At 32.7% G+C, this 22,148-nt stretch overlaps 1 protein-coding gene across 13 annotated transcripts in view; it reads right to left on the bottom strand.

Moving 5' to 3' along the window:
• LOC129756453 (protein groucho) overlaps positions 1-22,148 on the bottom strand; it is a 384,109-nt gene that overhangs the window by 37,151 nt on the left and 324,810 nt on the right. For 11 of the 13 annotated variants that reach the window (XM_055753332.1, XM_055753333.1, XM_055753335.1 and 8 more), the window contains 2 exons: positions 18,784-18,921; positions 18,367-18,402 (listed from right to left, as the gene is read on the bottom strand). In XM_055753332.1, the coding sequence (XP_055609307.1) occupies positions 18,367-18,402; positions 18,784-18,921 (174 nt within the window). The remainder of the gene's footprint in view (positions 1-18,366; positions 18,403-18,783; positions 18,922-22,148) is intronic. The other 2 variants (XM_055753342.1, XM_055753343.1) reach the window with 2 other exon arrangements.

Below are 22,148 nucleotides of genomic sequence, written 5' to 3'. Positions count from 1 at the left end.
GACAAAAAGATCACTAACCAAAAGTTTAGATGATTTTCTTCAAAAACTAAATTACGGATACTTTTCCTAAACAAAATTTGATTCCAAAACAAAGAACAATATCTTCAACTGATTTATTATCACAGATCACGAAACGGATGAACAGAGTGCAATCATGCTTTATGGAAAAAAAACCCAAAACACCATCACTGCACAATGGGGAAAAAAGTGTACAAACCGCGAAGAAATTCAATATCTTTCGTGCTACATGACCAAAATCTATGGATATATACTTTCCTTTTGTGAAAATTTCCGGAGAATCGATTGGACATAGTTTCAAACTCCGTACAAGCTTACGAAAGGAGATATAGTGCCTTTTTAACCCCTAATTCCCCTATATTTTGTAAACATTCCAGAAAAACACTGATTCGAACCAGAGAATTTTGAACGAAAACAGACCTATCGTGTGTAATTTTTTCTGAGGAATCGAATGAAGGCTGTTCTGGCCTCCGCACGCTTCAGAAAATGGAGTTATGGCTGTTTTTACCCTCAATTCCCCTATATTTTTCAATTATTTCAGATAAAAGCAAACTCGAACTTGAAAATTTTGAACCAAATGGGTTGTATTTTGTGTAATTTTTTGCGAGAAATCAAATGAATGCTGTTTGAGCCCCCGCACGCTTTGGAAAATGAAGTTATGGCTGTTTTACCCTAAATTCCCCTCAATTTTTCAAATTTGTTAAGAAAAAGCATGTTCGGACTTGAAAATTTGTAATCTTTTGGGACGTATCTTGTGTAATTTTTTTAGAGGAATCCAATGGAGGCTGTTTGAGCCACCGCACGCTTCGGAAAATGAAGTTATGGCTGTTTTTACCCTCAATTCCCCTACATTTTTCAATAATTTAAGAAAAAAGCATGTTCGGACTTGAAAAATTTGAACCAAATGGAATGAATCCTATGTGATTTTTTCCGAGGAATCCAACGAAGCCTATTTGAGCCACCGCACGGATAAGGAACAGGAGTTATGACTGTTTTACCCTCAATTGCCCAACATTTTTGAAATAGCTCAAAAAAAGCATGTTGAGACCAGATAATTATGAACCAAAAGTAAAGTATTTTGTGGAGTTTTTTCCGAGGAATCGAATGAAGGCTGTTTGAGCCGCCGCACGCTTCGGAAAATGAAGTTATGGCTGTTTTACCTTCAATTCCCCTACATTTTTCAAATTGTTAAGAAAACGCATGTTCGGACTTGAAAATTTTGAATCTTTTGGGACGAATCTTGTGTTATTTTTTCCGAGGAATCCAATGGAGCCTGTTTGAGCCACCGCACGCTTTGAAATAGTGAGTTATGGCTGTTTTTACCCTCAATTCCCCTACATTTTTCTGAAATCATTGAAAAATGTAGGGGAATCGAGGGTAAAAACAGCCATAACTCACTATTTCAAAGCGTGCAGTGGCTCAAACAGGCTTCATTGGGTTCCTCGGAAAAAATTGCATAAGATAAGTCTCATTTAGCTCAAAATTTTCAAGTCCGATTATGATTTTTCTGAACTTTTTGAAAAAATGAAAGGGAATTGAGGGTAAAACAGCCATAACTCATGTTTCCGATGTGTGCGGTGTGTCAAATAGCCTTCATTGCATTTCCCGAAAAAAATCACACATGATACGTTCCATTTGGTTCAAAATTTTCAAGTCCGAACGTGCTTATTCTGAGCTATTTGAAAAAATGTAGGGAAATTGAGGGTAAAATAGCGATAACTTCTGTTTCCAATCCGTGCGGTGGCTCAAATAGGCTTCGTTGGATTCCTTGGAAAAAAATACATGAGATACAACCCATTTGGTTCAAAATTTTCAAGTCCGAACATGATTTTTTCTGAAACCATTAAAAACTGTAGGGGAATTGAGGGTAAAAACTGCCATAACTCCATTTTCCAAAGCGTGCGGTGGCTCAAACAGGCTCCATTGGATTCCTCGGAAAAAATAACACAAGATACGTCCCAAAAGATTCAAAATTTTCAAGTCCGAACATGCGTTTTCTTAACAATTTGAAAAATGTAGGGGAATTGAAGGTAAAACAGCCATAACTTCATTTTCCGAAGCGTGCGGCGGCTCAAACAGCCTTCATTCGATTCCTCGGAAAAAACTCCACAAAATACTTTACTTTTGGTTCATAATTATCTGGTCTCAACATGCTTTTTTTGAGCTATTTCAAAAATGTTGGGCAATTGAGGGTAAAACAGTCATAACTCCTGTTCCTTATCCGTGCGGTGGCTCAAATAGGCTTCGTTGGATTCCTCGGAAAAAATCACATAGGATTCATTCCATTTGGTTCAAATTTTTCAAGTCCGAACATGCTTTTTTCTTAAATTATTGAAAAATGTAGGGGAATTGAGGGTAAAAACAGCCATAACTTCATTTTCCGAAGCGTGCGGTGGCTCAAACAGCCTCCATTGGATTCCTCGGAAAAAAATACACAAGATACGTCCCAAAAGATTACAAATTTTCAAGTCCGAACATGCTTTTTCTTAACAATTTGAAAAATTGATGGGAATTTAAGGTAAAACAGCCATAACTCCATTTTCCAAAGCGTGCGGGGGCTCAAACAGCATTCATTCGATTTCTCGCAAAAAATCACACAAAATACAACCCATTTGGTTCAAAATTTTCAAGTTCGAATTTGCTTTTATCTGAAATAATTGAAAAATATAGGGGAATTGAGGGTAAAAACAGCCATAACTCCATTTTCTGAAGCGTGCGGAGGCCAGAACAGCCTTCATTCGATTCCTCAGAAAAAATTACGCACGATAGGTCTGTTTTCGTTCAAAATTCTCTGGTTCGAATCAGTGTTTTTCTGGAATGTTTACAAAATATAGGGGAATTAGGGGTTAAAAAGGTACTATATCTCCGTTCGTAAGCTTGTGCGGCATTTGAAACTATGTCCAATCGATTCTCCAGAAATTTTCACAAAAGGAAAGTATATTTTCATTGATTTGGGTCATGTAGCATGAAAGATATTGAATTTCTTCGCGGTTTGTACACTTTTTTCCCCATTGTGCACTGGTTTTGATGACTATTTAGTGTAGGTTTGTTTTGTTTTATTTTAACTTTTTCGGTAAGTAACTCGAACACCAAATTCCAAATGGATGGGCATCCCGAACACCATTCATTCATTCATTCATTCGTCTGTAAACCCATCCCGATGGCTGTATTTCCTAAATGGCCGGTGTCATGCAATGGCACCAACATTTTTATTGTACGCGATGGAGTCCAATAAATATGCCGTATGTGTGCCCCATCTCATGTATATGCTGTGTCCTTCTGTGTTTCATAGTTTGGTTCCATAGTTTTTTTTAGCATTTTGCTGTAGAGCCTTCCAGCCAAAATTCAACTGGCACCATTCCTCTCTTTGGATCGTTTGACTGAAATTCATTTTACACGAACCATGGCGTTGGAAATTGGTTTCAAAAAACTTGCCCGAGTCACACTTCCTGTGGGGATCTCCCAACTAGAACTGGGGTTGGACTAACCCAAACACCCACCCGCATTCACCCAATCCATATGCCCATAAAGTGCCTCTAGCGAGAGAAAAAAGCTGAGAATTAATTCGATTTCGTTGAACACAATGAATAGTGTGACTGCCCTTCGGAAAATATTGCCAAATGGATGGCAGAGGGTGGACAAACGATTTTCCGGAATTTGTTTTTCGGAAAAGAACAGATTAAAATTGTAAAATATGCCAATGTTACAAAAATATTAATTTTTGTCAGAAAATTCTAAAACATAAAAATAGTACAGCCGACTACATTTGTTTGTATCAAGTGAAAAGTAAGGAAGATTGAGTGAAATTAGCTTCATTTGTTCACCTTTTCTCTAAAAAAAACCACATAATTTTTCAGATTTTAACAGAAGATAACTCCGAGTAACTGTTAAAAAAAAGAATGAGCTATTTCGGGAGAATATGCACCTGCTCAGATACATCTGGGATACATACGCTGGGAACTCTCATACAAACTCTCTGACTACTATTGATATACTATCATTTAGTTATTTTTCAATCTTAAAACTATGCAAATTTCAATTTTGAACAAACGCTTCTCGAAGCTACGATTTCAAGGATAATGAATACGACTCGAGAACGACGATGCTCACAGTAAAAACAAATTAATCCTGTTAATTAATTCGGAAAACTAATAATATTATATATTTCAGCTTTATCTACATATCAAACTGTGATCCAAAATCTAGAGTAAAACCCGTGGATTTGTTAACATAATATTGAACAGCATCATGAGAACAGAGCGATTTGTAAGAAATTCGTTAAGGCCATTTTGATCGGATATATTAATTTTCATAAATGTACAATTGCACTTAAAACAACAATTTAAGGTAGTTTTTCATTAATGGAAAGTTCAAATATATTCCCTGAACAACCAATAAATCAATGGTGATGATGTTCAATGCAATCATCCTGACAAAAAAACCTGTTTTATTTGCTCACGTTTTTTTTAACTTGAGTGATGAAAAGCGATCATAAAATTTAATTTGACTTTTATTTGCAATAAATTGAATATTGTATATCTGGCAAATTATTGTATTTAAATAAATTTTTTTTTTAAGTCACGCACCGTCTTAGCCGATTTAAGTTTAACAGTCTGAGATAACACTGAAGATTAAGATTTAACACCCAGTACCGAGATGGGAATCGAACCCATGCTATCAATCAATCAGCGATTACCGTCTTACCACGCTAGCCGCTCGATCACCGAGTCATACAAATAAATTAGTTAATTAGTTTGTGAACGAAGAATTCTCTCAAAATTTTGCAAATTCTCAAAACTGATGAATCAAACTCACATGGGTGCTGCTAATTTTTCGCATTCCACTAGATAGTCGTTGCCAAGGCATTTGGGACAGAAGTACAATATATGTTTTTCGGTGATTTTTATTTGAAGTTTTTATCTTGAGTTGATAATCAAGAGGAGCTTTGAATTTTAGTCTAAAATAATGTTTAATATTCCAAAAACTAGTACAAGCTTATCATATCAAAATAAGTAATCGCGAAATAAAAAATAACCTTGACTGTATCACCAAACTATATTAAAAATTAAATATGATTTCCTTTGTAAAACTGTTGTGTTTTTGTAGATAAGTGAATGGTAAAGAATTGTTTTTGAAAAAAGTTGGTGGAAGTTTTTGATAATTTTTGGAATTTTTCAAAAACTTTTGAAATTTTTAAAATTATTGAATTTGAGAAAAAGTTGCAGTTGTCCTAACTAGTCAAAATTTTTGAAACTCCAAACGTGTCCAAATACATATTTTACTCATACTAGATGATATACTCATTGATTACCTAAAATTACTCAAATTACCCGGAAGGACATGTATTAAAGCTAACATAATCTGAATTTAATTTCGCCAAATTTTGATGGAAAGTTTGATAATAGTTGAGCAACAAAACAGACAAAAAAATCGGAGGAAAGTGCTAGGCGTGCCACACAGCGGTCTATTCGAGAACTTTTCCTACAAATCTTCATGACTTCGCATCGAAAATCAATACAGACCCCGTTCGATTTTGGCAACATCCGAGCAAAAACCGTTCCATTTGGCAACATAAAAAAACGTTTTTTTTTTTGTCACTTTTTTATATTTTATTTACATTTCAAATTTCATTTCAAAAATTAATGTAAAACGCAATATTAGCATGAAATTTCTCAATTCGGCTTATTTATAACAGTTTCAAACTGCAAAAACACGAATTTTTCCATGTTTTACTGCTTAAAACTAATATAATTAAGCCAAATTGAAAAAAATATGCTTATATAAGGTTTTACATCAATTTTGACTAATTTGAAATAAAAATCAAAAATAAAAAAGTGACAAAAAAACCGTTCGATTTTGGCAACATTCGATTTTGGCAACATAAAATTTACGGGCGTGTTTCCAAAAACGAACGGGGTCTATACTTTTTTCGATAATAAATGACAAGCTTTTGTACACAAAAATCAACTAGTGCTCATTGATTTAAATGTACATTACAATTAAAACCAAAAGCGATGGAGTCGCTTATTAAAAGAATTAGTAAATTAAGTAATTCCTGAAAATAATGGATCTCAGTTGTTTTTGGAATTATCAAATTATATGTAGGTACAATTTTATCGAATTTTTTCACCCGTGGATTTACCATTGAAAGCTATCCTCGAACTCGCAATAGATGGAGAAGATAAAATAAAAAGATCAACCTGTTTGAGTTATATTTGTTCAAGCCAGGGGAGAGCAACCTTTTGAAGGAATGGGCCAAATTAAATTTGAAAACTTTCGGCGGGCCGCAATCAAAATAATATTTATTGTTAGATAGCGGTTACTGAGCTTTTGTCATGTTTTATAACGACACATTTTTTATGATAAAAAGGGAAAATCAAACGAAATCATGTTTTTGAAGAAACCAGAAATTTAACACCTTTATTTTTTAAACACAAGGAGAATAATATCAGCCGAAATTTAACAGGTAGGTACCTGCATAACTAAATTATGATCATTGTTTACTAATTTAAATTTTTTAATCAAAATGGTTCAATTGAACTTTTTTACTGATCTTCCTTACAAACAGAAACATCGCTTGTTTCACTTTTTATTAGAAGCATACATTTTGAAAGTCTTTCTGTGGTTCGAAAAAAGTTTAAACCCTTTTCTAGGAAAACTCTTTTTCGTTCGAACAGATGCTTTTATTTGTCATCATTTCAGTTCAAAATAGAATTATGGAGATAAATCCCAGCGAAAACTTTAAGAGGGGAATAAATAATTTGTGGAAATCATGATTTTACCACATCCGAGCGTTCGACATTGAATCGTTATTGAAGTTTGTAGACTTAAATTCCCTTTTCTGTGCACAATTTCGAAAAGTTTTTTCAAATTCAAATTTTATCCTCGAAGACCAATTTTTTTTTCTACAAACGCTGAAAAAACTGTTTTTTGAATATAAAGATGATCTTGTCATTGCATTGCTGCATGTTGAGTGATGTTATTGAAATCATAGAAAAATTAATAGGGTGAGTGCTCCTACTTTGGACCTAGAGCTAACTTTAGTCCTAAATTGCCAAAAATTGTAAATAATTCATTATGCTAGTATAGGATAAGGATACTCCTATTCACACAATGAACTCTTATTTTTCCTGAATCCTACCATACAGGTTTTTGCTACAAAAAGTCTTTCTGATAAAATATTCAACGTTTTCTAAAATGTACCTCCTTATTAGAGGTAAATCAGACAAGCCAAAGTTTAAAGGAAAAATACTTTCACTTTAAAGAATATGGACCATACTACCTATTTTTCCTAAAATAAATGAAAATCAATGAAAAACCCAGAAAATTTGTAAAGGGACCAGAAATAGGGGACTTTTGAATTTGATGTTCCATTTGTAGACTTGACATCACCGAAACTTCAAGTGAATACCAACAAATCAATAAGGGTGCAAATTTTTAATTGTGGGGGGGGGGGGGGGGGGGGGGGGGGAGGTTATTCTGAACCAATATTGAACATTTCTAATATTTTTTTACCAGCCTTAGGTTAATTAACTTCAAGTAAGTGTACATAAAAAAGTTTCAGCTATTGTTATGCTGATATGCTGACGGAGAGTGAAAGTGTTTGGGATATTCATAACAGAAATTGATGTGTTTTTAATCATGAAAAATCTGTAATACTTTTTTATGATAATATTTGATTGAAGATTACATTCTAAATGAATTCTTTTATTTATTTTCAAAAAATCAAACTTTTTATAGGAATTTCAGTTCTAGGTCCAACGAAAGAAACCAGTTCAGTACTAAAATAGGAACAGCAGGTTCATAGTTGGAAATTTTGAGGATCCATATCTTTCCAAATATGTATTTCAATTACGGTGAAACCTATGTTGAAAATTCTCATTGAAACTTGCTGATATGATCTTGAACTAAAAATAAATTTCCTGAAAGATATAAACCTCCCGTTCATTTATGAGAAAAACATGATAATGGGTCCAAAGTAGGGCAACTAACCCTAATTTAGAAATTTTTAAGCAAACTTCGTCGGAACTTATGTCGGAGACTTTGATGTTTAGTCATGTCGATAAGTAGTTTGAAATCGTTCTCCCAGTCTTTATTATTCAAAAATTTAACAAAAACCACTTGTATATGGTTGTATTTTTAATTATCTGGTATTTCAGTGCTAAAAGAACAAGTCATTTTTCCGGATTAAATGAAATAATCAAATTATGAAAAAAAATCTGCATATTCTTCATAAAATTTTATTTTTGCTTAAAACTAAAAAATTATATTCTCACCAACTTTAGCCAATAAATAAGATTGCATTTTTGCCTTTACAAGAACTCAAAAAAAGCTTCAAATTCTAGAAAAAAGTTAAAAATTTGGATGGTTTTAGGGCAAATGCACCTTCAAACAAGTAAGTGAAGTGCATATTTAATTAAGTTACTGATATTTAATTTTTTCCTCTTTTTTTCACTAAATAAATAAAAATAACGTTATTAATGACTGACAGAACTTATTTAGACGTTACACAAGCAAACGAAAAATTATTCCCATTCCACAGCTCCACTTTATGATCAAATTTTTTTTATTTCGTTTATGATTTTTTCTTTATGATTAGGTATTGCTGACTTTCACACTATAGGGGAGAATGAGGATACTTGATCCCCTTTTCTTATTTTTGTCATATTTTATTGTAAAAATTCAGCAACTCGTCGGCTTTTGCATTTTCTGACAGGGTGTAATTTCAATTTTATATGCTACACAAGCTAGAACGATACATCAACCCGTAGATGAACTAGAAGCATTTTCTTGAGACGAATTTTTTTTTTAAATATTTTTCAAGTTGAAGTAGACTTGATCCTTCACTAAAGGAGACTTGATCCTTAATTCAGAGTGTTTATTAAGCAGTTTCGATTAGCAATCGCTAGCTAACTGGCAACATTCCAGTTAGCAATAGTGAGCATTACATTTGCAATATTGACAATTTTGACAATTTAACACATTTTGAAGGTTTGCAAAATTTCAACAGTTTTATTAATTTGAAAAATTTTGGCAAATTGATTAATTTGAACAAGTTTTGACATGATTGAAATTGTGAAAATTTCGATAATTTTTAAATTTTCATAAATTAGATAATTTTAATCAATTGGACAATTAAGACTAAGATTGTCTGGTTTATCCGGGTTTGCCCGGATATTTGATACAAAATTTGGGATAAGTCCACCCGGCCCGATTGCCTGGATTTCATTGAAAGTCCCGGATTTTGCTTGGATTTATTCGCTATATTTGGCAAATCAAACAAAAAAAACAACAAATGAAAGGTTTTCTGGAAGCCTAAAACACTATTCAAAATCTGTCGGTGAGTTTAGATGAAAAAACATTTTTTTTTCAATTTTTTTTTTTCAATTTTTGTAGAGTAATTTCTGGGTTTTGAGATTTGCCCGGATATTTATATAAAATTTTATATAAAATTGCCTGGTTTGTCTGGCCCGGATACGTGCTCAAAAATTTGGCAACCTTAAACACTTCAGTCTAAATGTTGAAAATTATCTACACTTTCAAATAAGAAGTTATCATAATGTAAAAATCGAAGAAATTGACACAATGTTTGAAATTGTAGAAAATTAAAAATTTGGAAGGACAAACAAGGCGTCTAAGTTGTCATAATTGTCAAAAAAATCAACATTAAAAAAAATGTCTAAATTATCAATTTTATAAAGATTTAAAATTCTTTTGAAATTGCTGAAAGTTTTGAAAAAATAAAATAATCAAAACTGTCAAGACGACTGAAATTTTCACTGGCTAAAATGATTGAAATTTATTGAAAACTTCCCAGAAATTGTCAAAGCTGTCAAAATTTAAAGAAAAATGTCAAATTAAACAAATTACTTATTAAAATATTTTGAAAATTATATAACTTATTTTCAAACCAATTTAAAATTTATTAACGTTGTTGCGACTGTAAGAAATGTTGGTATTGTTAAAACTTACTTCACGCTTAATGTTTAAATTTTAAATTTTGTTAATATTGCTTAAGTTGACAAAAATCTCAAAATTTAAAAAGTAAATAATTCTGAAATTTGTCAAAATAGATAAATTTCCAAAATGTTCAAAACTGTCTATACTATGAATATTGTCATATAAAGAAACAGTTAAAATTGTCAAAAACTGTTGAATTATTCACTTTTTTTTTAAGTCAACTAGCTCAAAACAGTCAAATTGTTAAAAACTCGACTCAATTTGACAACTTTGACAGATCTACTGGGTCCGGCAATTGAAGTGCTACATTGGAACTAACGAATGATTTGATCAAAAATAAAAGTTTTTTTTTATTATTTTTAAATTTTAATTATTTTTATTTTTTTTCTATTCTACGTTAATAAGCTTTCCTCGCAAAAATGCTCTTTTGATCTTTTCAACATCTGTAAATTTTCCATCCATCTTTATCAATTTTCAATTATTCCTTCTTCAAGAATATACATGTTCACCGATAGGCAAGGTTGCCGAAAAAAATTCTGTATTTTGACAAAAAAAAATTCTGACTTTCTGTGATTTCACCAAAAAATTCTGTGATGGTTTTCTATGACGATATTTCCTTATGTTACATTAAAAATTCGTGAAAAATTTCATTCTTTTTTACATTTTACTTGAGCAAAATCAATTGTTTATTGTTTAAAACATCAACGGATCACATGTTGATCCTAATGACTACACTATAACTAACAAATTAAATCTATAACCTATAACCTATAACCTATAACCTTACTAATCATATCATATTTTTCCAATCTCAACTAAGAAATCCAAAAGTTATATTGACATCATAAATTAAAATTTTGAAAATACGTACAAAATTTAAAAAATCTGTGAAATCTGTGAATATTCCCAAAACTCTGTGTTCTGTGACACAGATTCTGTGATGAAAATTTGCTCAAAATTCTGTGAATTTACAAATTTTTCTGTGATTTCGGCAACCTTGCCGATAGGCCGAAAAAAATTTTACAAAAATCAATTACACGGTGTTTGACTTACATATCTTAAAATCATAACAATCAACTTAAAAATTTTTTAAAAAAAAACCTTCAAATTTAATACGATTTTCTTCAAAACAAATGTTTTTTTTTCGAAATCCATTGGGGTAATTCGATTTTTTGTCCTTGATCTTAACCACTCGCTGTAAAAGATCAAGGCGTCTGTTCTTCAAAGCTCGCAGTGGTTTTTGTGGTATTTAATCTCAGAATTCAGCTAGATGGCGCTTCAGAACTTCCTAACCGTCATGTTTTGTAGAGCAGACTTCGGTATTTAATAAATCCTAGACTCTAGACAGCATCACCGGCTACTCACCGGCCACTTTGAGCTCGAAATTAACCCTCAAAAACATGTTTGCACTCAAAAATTGGGTTTTCTCCTCACTTCGTTAGCCGACCACAGTTTGAGGACAAGCCGTAGCCTCTTCAGGATGTTCGGTTGATCTTCATCAGGGAAGAACGGCTACTACCGATGATTCTGGTCTAGATTTTCGTGATCTTTTTGGCAAGTTAAAAAAAATCTATTGCCAATTTAGTGATACTATGTCGAGGAATTCTCTTCTCCTTGATAAGTGTTCCTTAACGACCCCCACCATATCTTTTTTGGTACTTCTGATCTCCAGATATCTTCCAAGAGCAAGGCGGCCTTACATACCCTTACACAAAAACTAGAAAAGACTGTAGAGGCAAAAGAAATAGCACTCGCTTCTTTTTTAAACATTGAAGGGGCATTCGCATCTCACACTTCAATCGAAACAGCTATGAAAAGACGAGGGTGCCACTCGGCAATTGTTAACTGGACTAGTGCGATGCTAATAAACAGAACCATTTATGCAAGCTTGGGAGGACTTACAATCAAAGCCACACCAACGAAGGGATGTCCCCAAGGCGGGGTTCTATCACCGTTGTTGTGGTCCTTGATAGTGGATGACCTCCTAAACAAACTTGTATCCATGGGATTCGAAGTTATTGGCTTTGCAGACGACGTAGTTATTATAGTTCGGGGAAAACATGAGAATGTGCTGTCTAATAGAATGCAAACTGCACTCAACTACGCACTATTTTGGTGCAGGGAAGAGGGACTAAACATAAACCCTTCTAAAACTACTGTGATAGCATTCACTAGGAGACGAAAAATTACACTAAAACCTCTAACATTAGATGGGGAAGTGTTAAACCTCGAATCACAAGTGAAATATTTAGGCATAGTACTAGACCAAAGCTATCATGGAACCCACAGATAGAGCATGTAATCGCTAAGGCTACAACAGCTCTATGGGTCTGCCTCAAAGGAGTAGGGAAAAAATGGGGACTACAGCCGAAAATTATCTACTGGATATTTGCAGCTATTATAAGACCCAAAATCTCTTATGCCTCCTTTGTATGGTGGACCAAAACTATGCAAATTACGGCCCAGAAAAAACTAGCGAAGCTCCAAAGACTAGCAACGCTAGCTATAACTGGCGCAAATCGAAGCACACCGAATGAGGCTCTAAATGCACTACTAAATATTCTGCCTCTACATCAATTCATTGAGTTAGAGGCGGAACGTAGTGCCTTGAGACTCTCCAAACACAAAACTCTCTATGAAGGAGATCTTACAGGACACCTCAAAATCCTAAAGAAATTTAAATTAAACTCACTTATTGTGAAAAATGATGACTGGATGGAGCCCATTTTCAACCTAGACATACCATACAATGTAACTATCAATGATAGGGACGTGTGGGAGTCAGGTGGACCTGCGGTTCCTCCCAGATCGATCCTATTCTTCACTGATGGGTCAAAAATGGATAAAAGAACTGGGGCAGGGGTTTTCGGACCTAGACTCAGGATCTCAATTCCTATGGGAAACTGGCCAACAGTATTCCAAGCTGAAATTCAAGCAATTCTAGAATGCACTTTAGCCTGTTTGAAAAGGGGATACAGGTACACGAGTATCTGCATGTTCTCTGACAGCCAGGCTGCTCTCCGAGCACTAAGTACGTTCACATGTTACTCCAAACTAGTTTGGGAGTGTATAGTTGCACTAAGAAACCTGGCCATAAGGAACAGAGTATCTTTATTCTGGGTACCAGGCCACTGCGGTATCCTAGGGAACGAAGAAGCAGACCAACTAGCTAGGGAAGGATCTCAGGGACTGTTGATTGGACCTGAACCTTTCTGCGGAGTATCGAGAAGTGCCTTGACTATGGAGCTCAAGAACTGGGAAAGCACCACTATTGTTTCCAACTGGAAAACAGCGGAAGGAGCAACTCAGGCAAAAAGATTCATTGAACCAAGCGCACGACTCTCAAAAAACATGTTGAACTTAAGTAAGCACGAATTAAGTACTTACACAGGTCTCTTGACCGGACATTGTCCAACAAAACAGCATCTCAAAAGGATAAACATAATTCTGAACGATGACTGTCGGTTCTGCGGGTTCGAAAAAGAAACTGCAGAGCATCTTCTATGCAACTGCTGCGCCCTCCTTAAGAGGAGAGATTGTGTTCTTGGGGCAAAGTTAATAAGCTCACAAGACATATGGTTGCATATCAGCCCTAAGAAGGTTATATCATACATCTTTGATATTATACCCGATTAGGATAAAATGCTTAGTCAGCAGTCAACTGTCACTCCAATCAATAGTGCAGGTGAACCTGACAGCATATAGTAACGCGGGGTAAACACCACAATAGATCAACTACTGGTCGCAGTGGGCTCTCCCCTACAGGAAAAAAAAAGAGCAAGGCGAAATAAAAAAAAATACATACACGTACGTATATTGAACAGCTCACGAAATATGTATTTCTGCAGTTTCACAGCCTGGAACTAGGCAATCAAAGTACTGCCTTAGGATTCGAGGCCTATTTTTTCAAAAAAAAAAAATTACAATATAAACAAATATACCCTCTGACAGCTAAGACATAATGTAAACAAAGTGACAAGGCTAATTCGAGTTTGTATGCTTTGTTATAATTACTGTTAAAGTTATGTAGCAGTTCCTTGGGAAGAATGACAGTTTGCTGTTAAATTCCTTGAAAAAAAAATGTAGCAGTTCAGTTGCCGGACCCTGTATCATTTTTTTTTATAAATATTGACGATTTAGACAATATTTTTTACGCGTTTATCGGTAGGCACATTCCAATTTTAATCAACCACACTTGAACAGGACTTATTTTTCCTGGGATGGCGACCGTCTAAATTGATGTTCATATTCATATTTTCTTATCCAAACGAATTCCGATCACATAATTGCTCAGTTAGCCTCAACAAGAAAGAACCTTTATGCATTCTCATTATGCCAAAGTAATTCTCAATGGTACCCGGGAGCCAAATGTGTCAGATGGTTAATTAAACTCCAATAAGCCACGTGTTGATTGATAACGATAAGCATCGATATGGGGCAATGCACTGGGCAGGAACTGGCAGTAATAGTTATTAAAATGTTATTATGCGTGTATAATTACGTGCCCACCACCAGGCCAATAATAACTAGCCAGAGGCAGTGTGTGTAGTTCAAGTGAGCTACAATCGATTATTCACTCAGTGTTGCTCCCTTCCCATTTTGTTCCGCGAATCGATGAAACCCCCCTTTCTGGTGGAAATGAGGAAAGCGGGAAAATTTGGGGGAACTGCAACAAAATCGCTCGCCACCATTCCGGTTCATTATGTATTTAAGTCCTGTGCTCGTCTCGTGTGTTCTGATGGGTGTGTGTGTACGTATTCACGCAATTCACCGATAGTGGTTTTCGGTCAGTGATCATCCAACTCGGTCGAGGTTGGGAAACTTTCGTGTTTTCCCGCCCAAACTGTGGCGGTTTACCATTTTCATTGATGGCGACGCGCTCTTGCTCCAGCACAGCAAAATGATGATGATGATGATTATCCCCAAACGACAGCCGATAATCAAGAGAGAAAATCGGGAAAGCAGCAGCGAGGATAAGAGAGAGCCAATGAAAGGGGGGATGAATGCGGTTTGGTGATGGGTTTATGGCCTATCAGTACACGAATCGTATAAATGATACAATTTAATCCCCTGCCGGATTCCTCCGGGGAATCTTTTCACCTAACCACCCACTTTCACGTTTTCCCGCTTCTCACCACCACCGATTCGTTCATATCGGTGACTGGCTTATTAATGAAGCGGCGGAGATTGAGTGATTTCCATCCCGATTCGAGGGTTAGTTTACGTGGAACGAAACAACATTCGAATGTGATCTGATGCTGCAGCTGTTTTTTTTTCTGGTGGTTGATTGTTGAGGCAATATTATTAATCGATAGGCTTATTTTGATTGGTCATCCACGTTCGAGGGAGTGAATTTTGCGGAAAACCGTGCAAACTCCAGGAATCATTTACGTCAAAATATGAGCGATTATTATAGAATTTTTGAGTAAATTTATCAAAAACAGCAAAAACTATCCAGTAAATATGGTCTTTTTCAAAACATTTGATGAATGTTTTTCGACGTTACAACATATTTCAAAGAAACGATTTTAAAAAGCTAACACACACAAAAAAATAAAAAAGGTGAAAAACTGTGCACGATTGAGATTACAACAACAACAGTAATTTTCGAATTGATGAAGTTATAAACAAAATGAGAAATCAGGGAATTTTGTTTAAGTAGAAAACAAGTGTTTGATGAAAAATTAAAAGTGACAATACAGACAACAACTCATGAACAACAACGATTTTAATGGATGTGTGAGGAAGGAAATTTAGATTTTCGTTCTAACGAAAAGAAATATTTGTTTGAAAGATGCTTTTATTTTTGTTTATTCTGTAATTTGGAAGCTAAATCTGGAATCATAACATAAATCTGAATCTGTAATCTGAATCTGAAATCTGAATCTGAAATCTGAACCTAAAATCTACATCTGAAATCTGAATCTGAAATCTGAATCTGAAATCTTAATTTGAAATCTGAATCTGAAATCTGAATCTGAAATCTGAATCTGAAATCTGAATCTGAAATCTGAATCTGAAATCTGAATCTGAAATCTGAATCTGAAATCTGAATCTGAAATCTGAATCTGAAATCTGAATCTGAAATCTGAATCTGAAATCTGAATCTGAAATCTGAATCTGAAATCTGAATCTGAAATCTGAATCTGAAATCTGAATCTGAAATCTGAATCTGAAATCTGAATCTGAAATCTGAATCTGAAATCTGAATCTGAAATCTGAATCTGAAATCTGAATCTGAAATCTGAATCTGAAATCTAAATCTGAAATCTGAATCTGAAATCTGAATCTGAAATCTGAATCTGAAATCTGAATCTGAAATCTACATCTGAAATCTGAATCTGAAATCTGAATCTAAAATCTAAATCTGAAATCTGAATCTGAAATCTGAATCTGAAATCTAAATCTGAAATCTGAAATCTGAAATCTGAATCTGAATCTGAAATCTGAATCTGAAATCTGAATCTGAAATCTGAATCTGAAATCTGAAATCTGAAATCTGAATCTGAAACCTGAATCTGAAATCTGAAATCTGAATCTGAAATCTGAATCTGAATCTGAAATCTGAAATCTGAATCTGAAACCTGAATCTGAAATCTGAAATCTGAATCTGAAATCTGAATCTGAAATCTGAATCTGAAATCTGAATCTGAAATCTGAATCTGAAATCTGAATCTGAAATCTGAATCTGAAATCTGAATCTGAAATCTGAATCTGAAATCTGAATCTGAAATCTGAATCTGAAATCTGAATCTGAAATCTGAATCTGAAATCTGAATCTGAAATCTGAAATCTGAAATCTGAATCTGAAATCTGAATCTGAAATCTGAATCTGAAATCTGAATCTGAAATCTGAATCTGAAATCTGAAATCTGAATCTAAATTCTGAATCTGAAATCTGAATCTGAAACCTGAATCTGAATCTGAAATCTGAAATCTGAAATCTGAAATCTGAAATCTGAAATCTGAAATCTGAAATCTGAAATCTGAAATCTGAAATTTGAAATCTGAAATCTGAAATCTGAAATCTGAAATCTGAAATCTGAAATCTGAAATCTGAAATCTGAAATCTGAAATCTGAAATCTGAAATCTGAAATCTGAAATCTGAAATCTGAAATCTGAAATCTGAAATCTGAAATCTGAAATCTGAAATCTGAAATCTGAAATCTGAAATCTGAAATCTGAAATCTGAAATCTGAAATCTGAAATCTGAAATCTGAAATCTGAAATCTGAAATCTGAAATCTGAAATCTGGAATCTGAAATCTGAATCTGAAATCTGAATCTGAATCTGAAATCTGAAATCTGAATCTGAAATCTGAATCTGAAATCTGAATCTGAAATCTGAATCTGAAATCTGAATCTGAAATCTGAATCTGAAATCTGAATCTGAAATCTGAATCTGAAATCTGAAATCTGAATCTAAATTCTGAATCTGAAATCTGAATCTGAAACCTGAATCTGAAATCAGAAATCTGAAATCTGAAATCTGAAATCTGAAATCTGAAATCTGAAATTTGAAATCTGAATCTGAAATCTGAAATCTGAAATCTGAAATCTGAAATCTGAAATCTGAAATCTGAAATCTGAAATCTGAAATCTGAAATCTGAAATCTGAAATCTGAAATCTGAAATCTGAAATCTGAAATCTGAAATCTGAAATCTGTAATCTGAAATCTGAAATCTGGAATCTGAAATCTGAATCTGAAATCTGAATCTGAAATCTGAAATCTGAAATCTGAAATCTGAAATCTGAAATCTGAAATCTGAAATCTGAAATCTGAAATCTGAAATCTGAAATCTGAAATCTGAAATCTGAAATCTGAAATCTGAAATCTGAAATTTGAAATCTGAAATCTGAAATCTGAAATCTGAAATCTGAAATCTGAAATCTGAAATCTGAAATCTGAAATCTGAAATCTGAAATCTGAAATCTGAAATCTGAAATCTGAAATCTGAAATCTGAAATCTGAAATCTGAAATCTGAAATCTGAAATCTGAAATCTGAAATCTGAAATCTGAAATCTGAAATCTGAAATCTGAAATCTGAAATCTGAAATCTGAAATCTGAAATCTGAAATCTGAAATCTGAAATCTGAAATCTGAAATCTGAAATCTGAAACTGAAATCTGAAATCTGAATCTGAGATCTGAATCTGAAATCTGAATCTGAAATCTGAATCTGAAATCTGATTTTGAAATCTGGGTCTGTAATCTGAATCTCAATCTAAAATTTGAAATCTGAAATCTGGTTAGGACATCTTATCTTCAAACATATCTTTCACGAAAATCTAAATTTCCCACGAGTGTGAGATTAAAGTTAAGTTTTTTGAATGGGAATATTTTTTTTTATTCAAAAAGTTGCTTCGAAAATAAATCAAACACTTACTAGCAGTTGCTGAATTCCCTGCTGTTGATGTTGCTGCTTTATCGAAGAGAACAAACGCGGGAAAGAAGAGAGAAAATGCATTTCATCAGCCTGACGAATTGCACAGTTTTTTGGAGGGATCGACTAAGGAACTAAGAGATTACATATGAATTTGTGATTCGTTACTCAACTTGGGGAAAAAAAAACTTAGGAAAAAAAAATTAAATTCTTGTTAAGCTTACAAACTTTGATTCTACCAAATGTTAATTAGAACTTTCAAAACAAAACGAAATCAAACTCAACCCTTCAAACCTTTCAAAACCTAAGTTCAGGATCTAGATAAGTCACTAACATTCCATATTAAAAACTGAGGGGGGAAACTGAATCTCAAATTATAGGATTCTTCTTTTTGGAAATAATGTCAGCATCAATACTTACCCCGATTATTGCGTTAAGCTCCGGCATGGTGACCTGTTTTGCCCTTTCGACGGCCTGTGCTACCTGTTGCTGATGTTCCGTGGCCAAAAAAGGCAACAATTGCCCTATCAGCGCGTTTAGACGTTTGGCAATTTCCGTCTGAAAGAGAAACAAGAAAAAAAAAATTGAGATGATTTGATTTTCAAGAGAAAAAGCTATACAATAAGGATTTTTGTTTTGTGGAAGTAAAGGAATTAAAATTTATTCTAAGGAATCACCCAAATTAATTATAGTCAGTGTTATGTAGCTTTATTTAGAAAAAAATGTAGTTGGAAATTTGTAAATCTACAAAAAATTAAATTTAATTTTCATACAAGAGTAAATTATGATCGAGAGATATTTAAGAAAATTCTCAAACCAGCAATGCTGAGTTATTTCTGAACAAATTTATTGCATAATTTAGTTATATTGGAGTCGAATTTGATTCTGTTTTATATTTGTTAGCATTTCAAGTATTTTGAAGCTATGTATTTTTTTTTTTTGTGTCATTTTTGTCATTTTTGTCCATTTTTGTCATTTTTGTCATTTTTGTCACTTTTGTCATTTTTGTCATTTTTGTCATTTTTGTCATTTTTGTCATTTTTGTCATTTTTGTCATTTTTGTCATTTTTGTCATTTTTGTCATTTTTGTCATTTTTATAATTTTCGTCATTTTTGCCATTTTTATATTTTTTGTCATTTCTGTAATTTTTGTAATTTTGTCGTTTTTATCGCTTTTGTGATTTTATTTTTTTTTTAGTTTTTTGTCATATTTGAAATTTGTACTGTTTTTATCATTTTTGAAATTTGTGCTATTTTTATCATTTTTGTCATTTCTGTATTTTTTATCATTTTTGTCGTTTTTGTAATTTCTGTCATTTTTATCATTTTTGTCATTTTTTAAAGTTCTGTAGCTTTTACTATTCTGGTCATTTTCCTCATTTTTGCTATTATAGTAAGTTTTGTAATTTTCTAAATTTTTGTAATTTATTGTCATTTTTGTCATTTTTTGTCATTTTTGTCATTTTTGTCATTTTTGTCATTTTTGTCATTTTTGTCATTTTTGTAATTTTTGTAATTTTTGTAATTTTTGTAATTTTTGTAATTTTTGTAATTTTTGTAGTTTTTGTCATTTTTGTCATTTTTGTCATTTTTGTCATTTTTGTCATTTTTGTCATTTTTGTCATTTTTGTCATTTTTGTCATTTTTGTCATTTTTGTCATTTTTGTCATTTTTGTCATTTTTGTCATTTTTGTCATTTTTGTCATTTTTGTCATTTTTGTCATTTTTGTCATTTTTGTCATTTTTGTCATTTTTGTCATTTTTGTCATTTTTGTCATTTTTGTCATTTTTGTCATTTTTGTCGTTTTTGTCATTTTTGTCATTTTTGTCATTTTTGTCATTTTTGTCATTTTTGTCATTTTTGTCATTTTTGTCATTTTTGTCATTTTTGTCATTTTTGTCATTTTTGTCATTTTTGTCATTTTTGTCATTTTTGTCATTTTTGTCATTTTTGTCATTTTTGTCATTTTTGTCATTTTTGTCATTTTTGTCATTTTTGTCATTTTTGTCATTTTTGTCATTTTTGTCATTTTTGTCATTTTTGTCATTTTTGTCATTTTTGTCATTTTTGTCATTTTTGTCATTTTTGTCATTTTTGTCATTTTTGTCATTTTTGTCATTTTTGTCTTTTTTGTCATTTTTGTCATTTTTGTCATTTTTGTCATTTTTGTCATTTTTGTCATTTTTGTCATTTTTGTCATTTTTGTCATTTTTGTCATTTTTGTCATTTTTGTCATTTTTGTCATTTTTGTCATTTTTGTCATTTTTGTCATTTTTGTCATTTTTGTCATTTTTGTCATTTTTGTCATTTTTGTCATTTTTGTCATTTTTGTCATTTTTGTCATTTTTGTCATTTTTGTCATTTTTGTCATTTTTGTCATTTTTGTCATTTTTGTCATTTTTGTCATTTTTGTCATTTTTGTCATTTTTGTCATTTTTGTCATTTTTGTCATTTTTGTCATTTTTGTCATTTTTGTCATTTTTGTCATTTTTGTCATTTTTGTCATTTTTGTCATTTTTGTCATTTTTGTCATTTTTGTCATTTTTGTCATTTTTGTCATTTTTGTCATTTTTGTCATTTTTGTCATTTTTGTCATTTTTGTCATTTTTGTCATTTTTGTCATTTTTGTCATTTTTGTCATTTTTGTCATTTTTGTCATTTTTGTCATTTTTGTCATTTTTGTCATTTTTGTCATTTTTGTCATTTTTGTCATTTTTGTCATTTTTGTCATTTTGGTCATTTTTGTCATTTTTGTCATTTTTGTCATTTTTGTCATTTTTGTCATTTTTGTCATTTTTGTCATTTTTGTCATTTTTGTCATTTTTGTCATTTTTGTCATTTTTGTCATTTTTGTCATTTTTGTCATTTTTGTCATTTTTGTCATTTTTGTCATTTTTGTCATTTTGGTCATTTTTGTCATTTTTGTCATTTTTGTCATTTTTGTCATTTTTGTCATTTTTGTCATTTTTGTCATTTTTGTCAATTTTGTCATTTTTGTCATTTTTGTCATTTTGGTCTTTTTTGTCATTTTTGTCAGTTTTGTCTATTTTGTCGTTTTGGTGCCTTTGGATTGGATTCTTTTTTTAGGGAGGCTTCAGAAAGTTTCTTTTAAAAATCAGTTTTCTTATTAAGTTTTCATCAGAATACTGATGCGTTAGACAAGTTTTGTTAATGATTTTTCCAACAGTTTTGAACATATTTTATAGAAAAACAAATTCTGAATAAAGTCCATAATGTCTTTATTCAAAAACGAAAACTGAGACGTTGTTTTCTTTCTTAGCAGTGTGTTTTCTGCAAGCTAGCATCTGCTATGAATTTTCTCTAGCATCGTTTCCTAGGTTTCTGCACTTCGAAACCGGAATGTTAAAATAAACCAACCTTAAGAGAGAGGAAAAATCGAAGGAAGTAAGGCCCCTGCTCTTAGTGGCAATTTTATAGTCCTTAAAATCGATTCTTATTTTATTTGCTTCTGCTTTCCGCTTTCAGCTTCATTGGTGGCAACCAGACGGATTTTCTTACTGCCATTGATGTTGCTCCGTCTTTGACTGGTCTTTGGGGTGGGATTTTCTTCTCTTTTTTTCTTGTAAATTGGAGAATATTTTTTTTTGCTTTACACCAAGGCAACTCCGGGTCGATTGAAATAAAAAAATCTGCTATAGATTCCCTCTCATTCCACTTCAGCAACTGTGTATTGAGTTCCATCCGTTTTCCTCGCCAATTTTCCTTGATGCTATTATTGTTTTCCTTTTCAATATTGGGAATTGAGACGGTTGTCGTTTCCCTG

Source organism: Uranotaenia lowii, chromosome 3 (assembly GCF_029784155.1).
Source record: "Uranotaenia lowii strain MFRU-FL chromosome 3, ASM2978415v1, whole genome shotgun sequence".
Taxonomy (NCBI): Eukaryota; Metazoa; Arthropoda; class Insecta; order Diptera; family Culicidae; genus Uranotaenia; species Uranotaenia lowii.
This window is presented reverse-complemented; position numbering and strand designations above follow the sequence as displayed.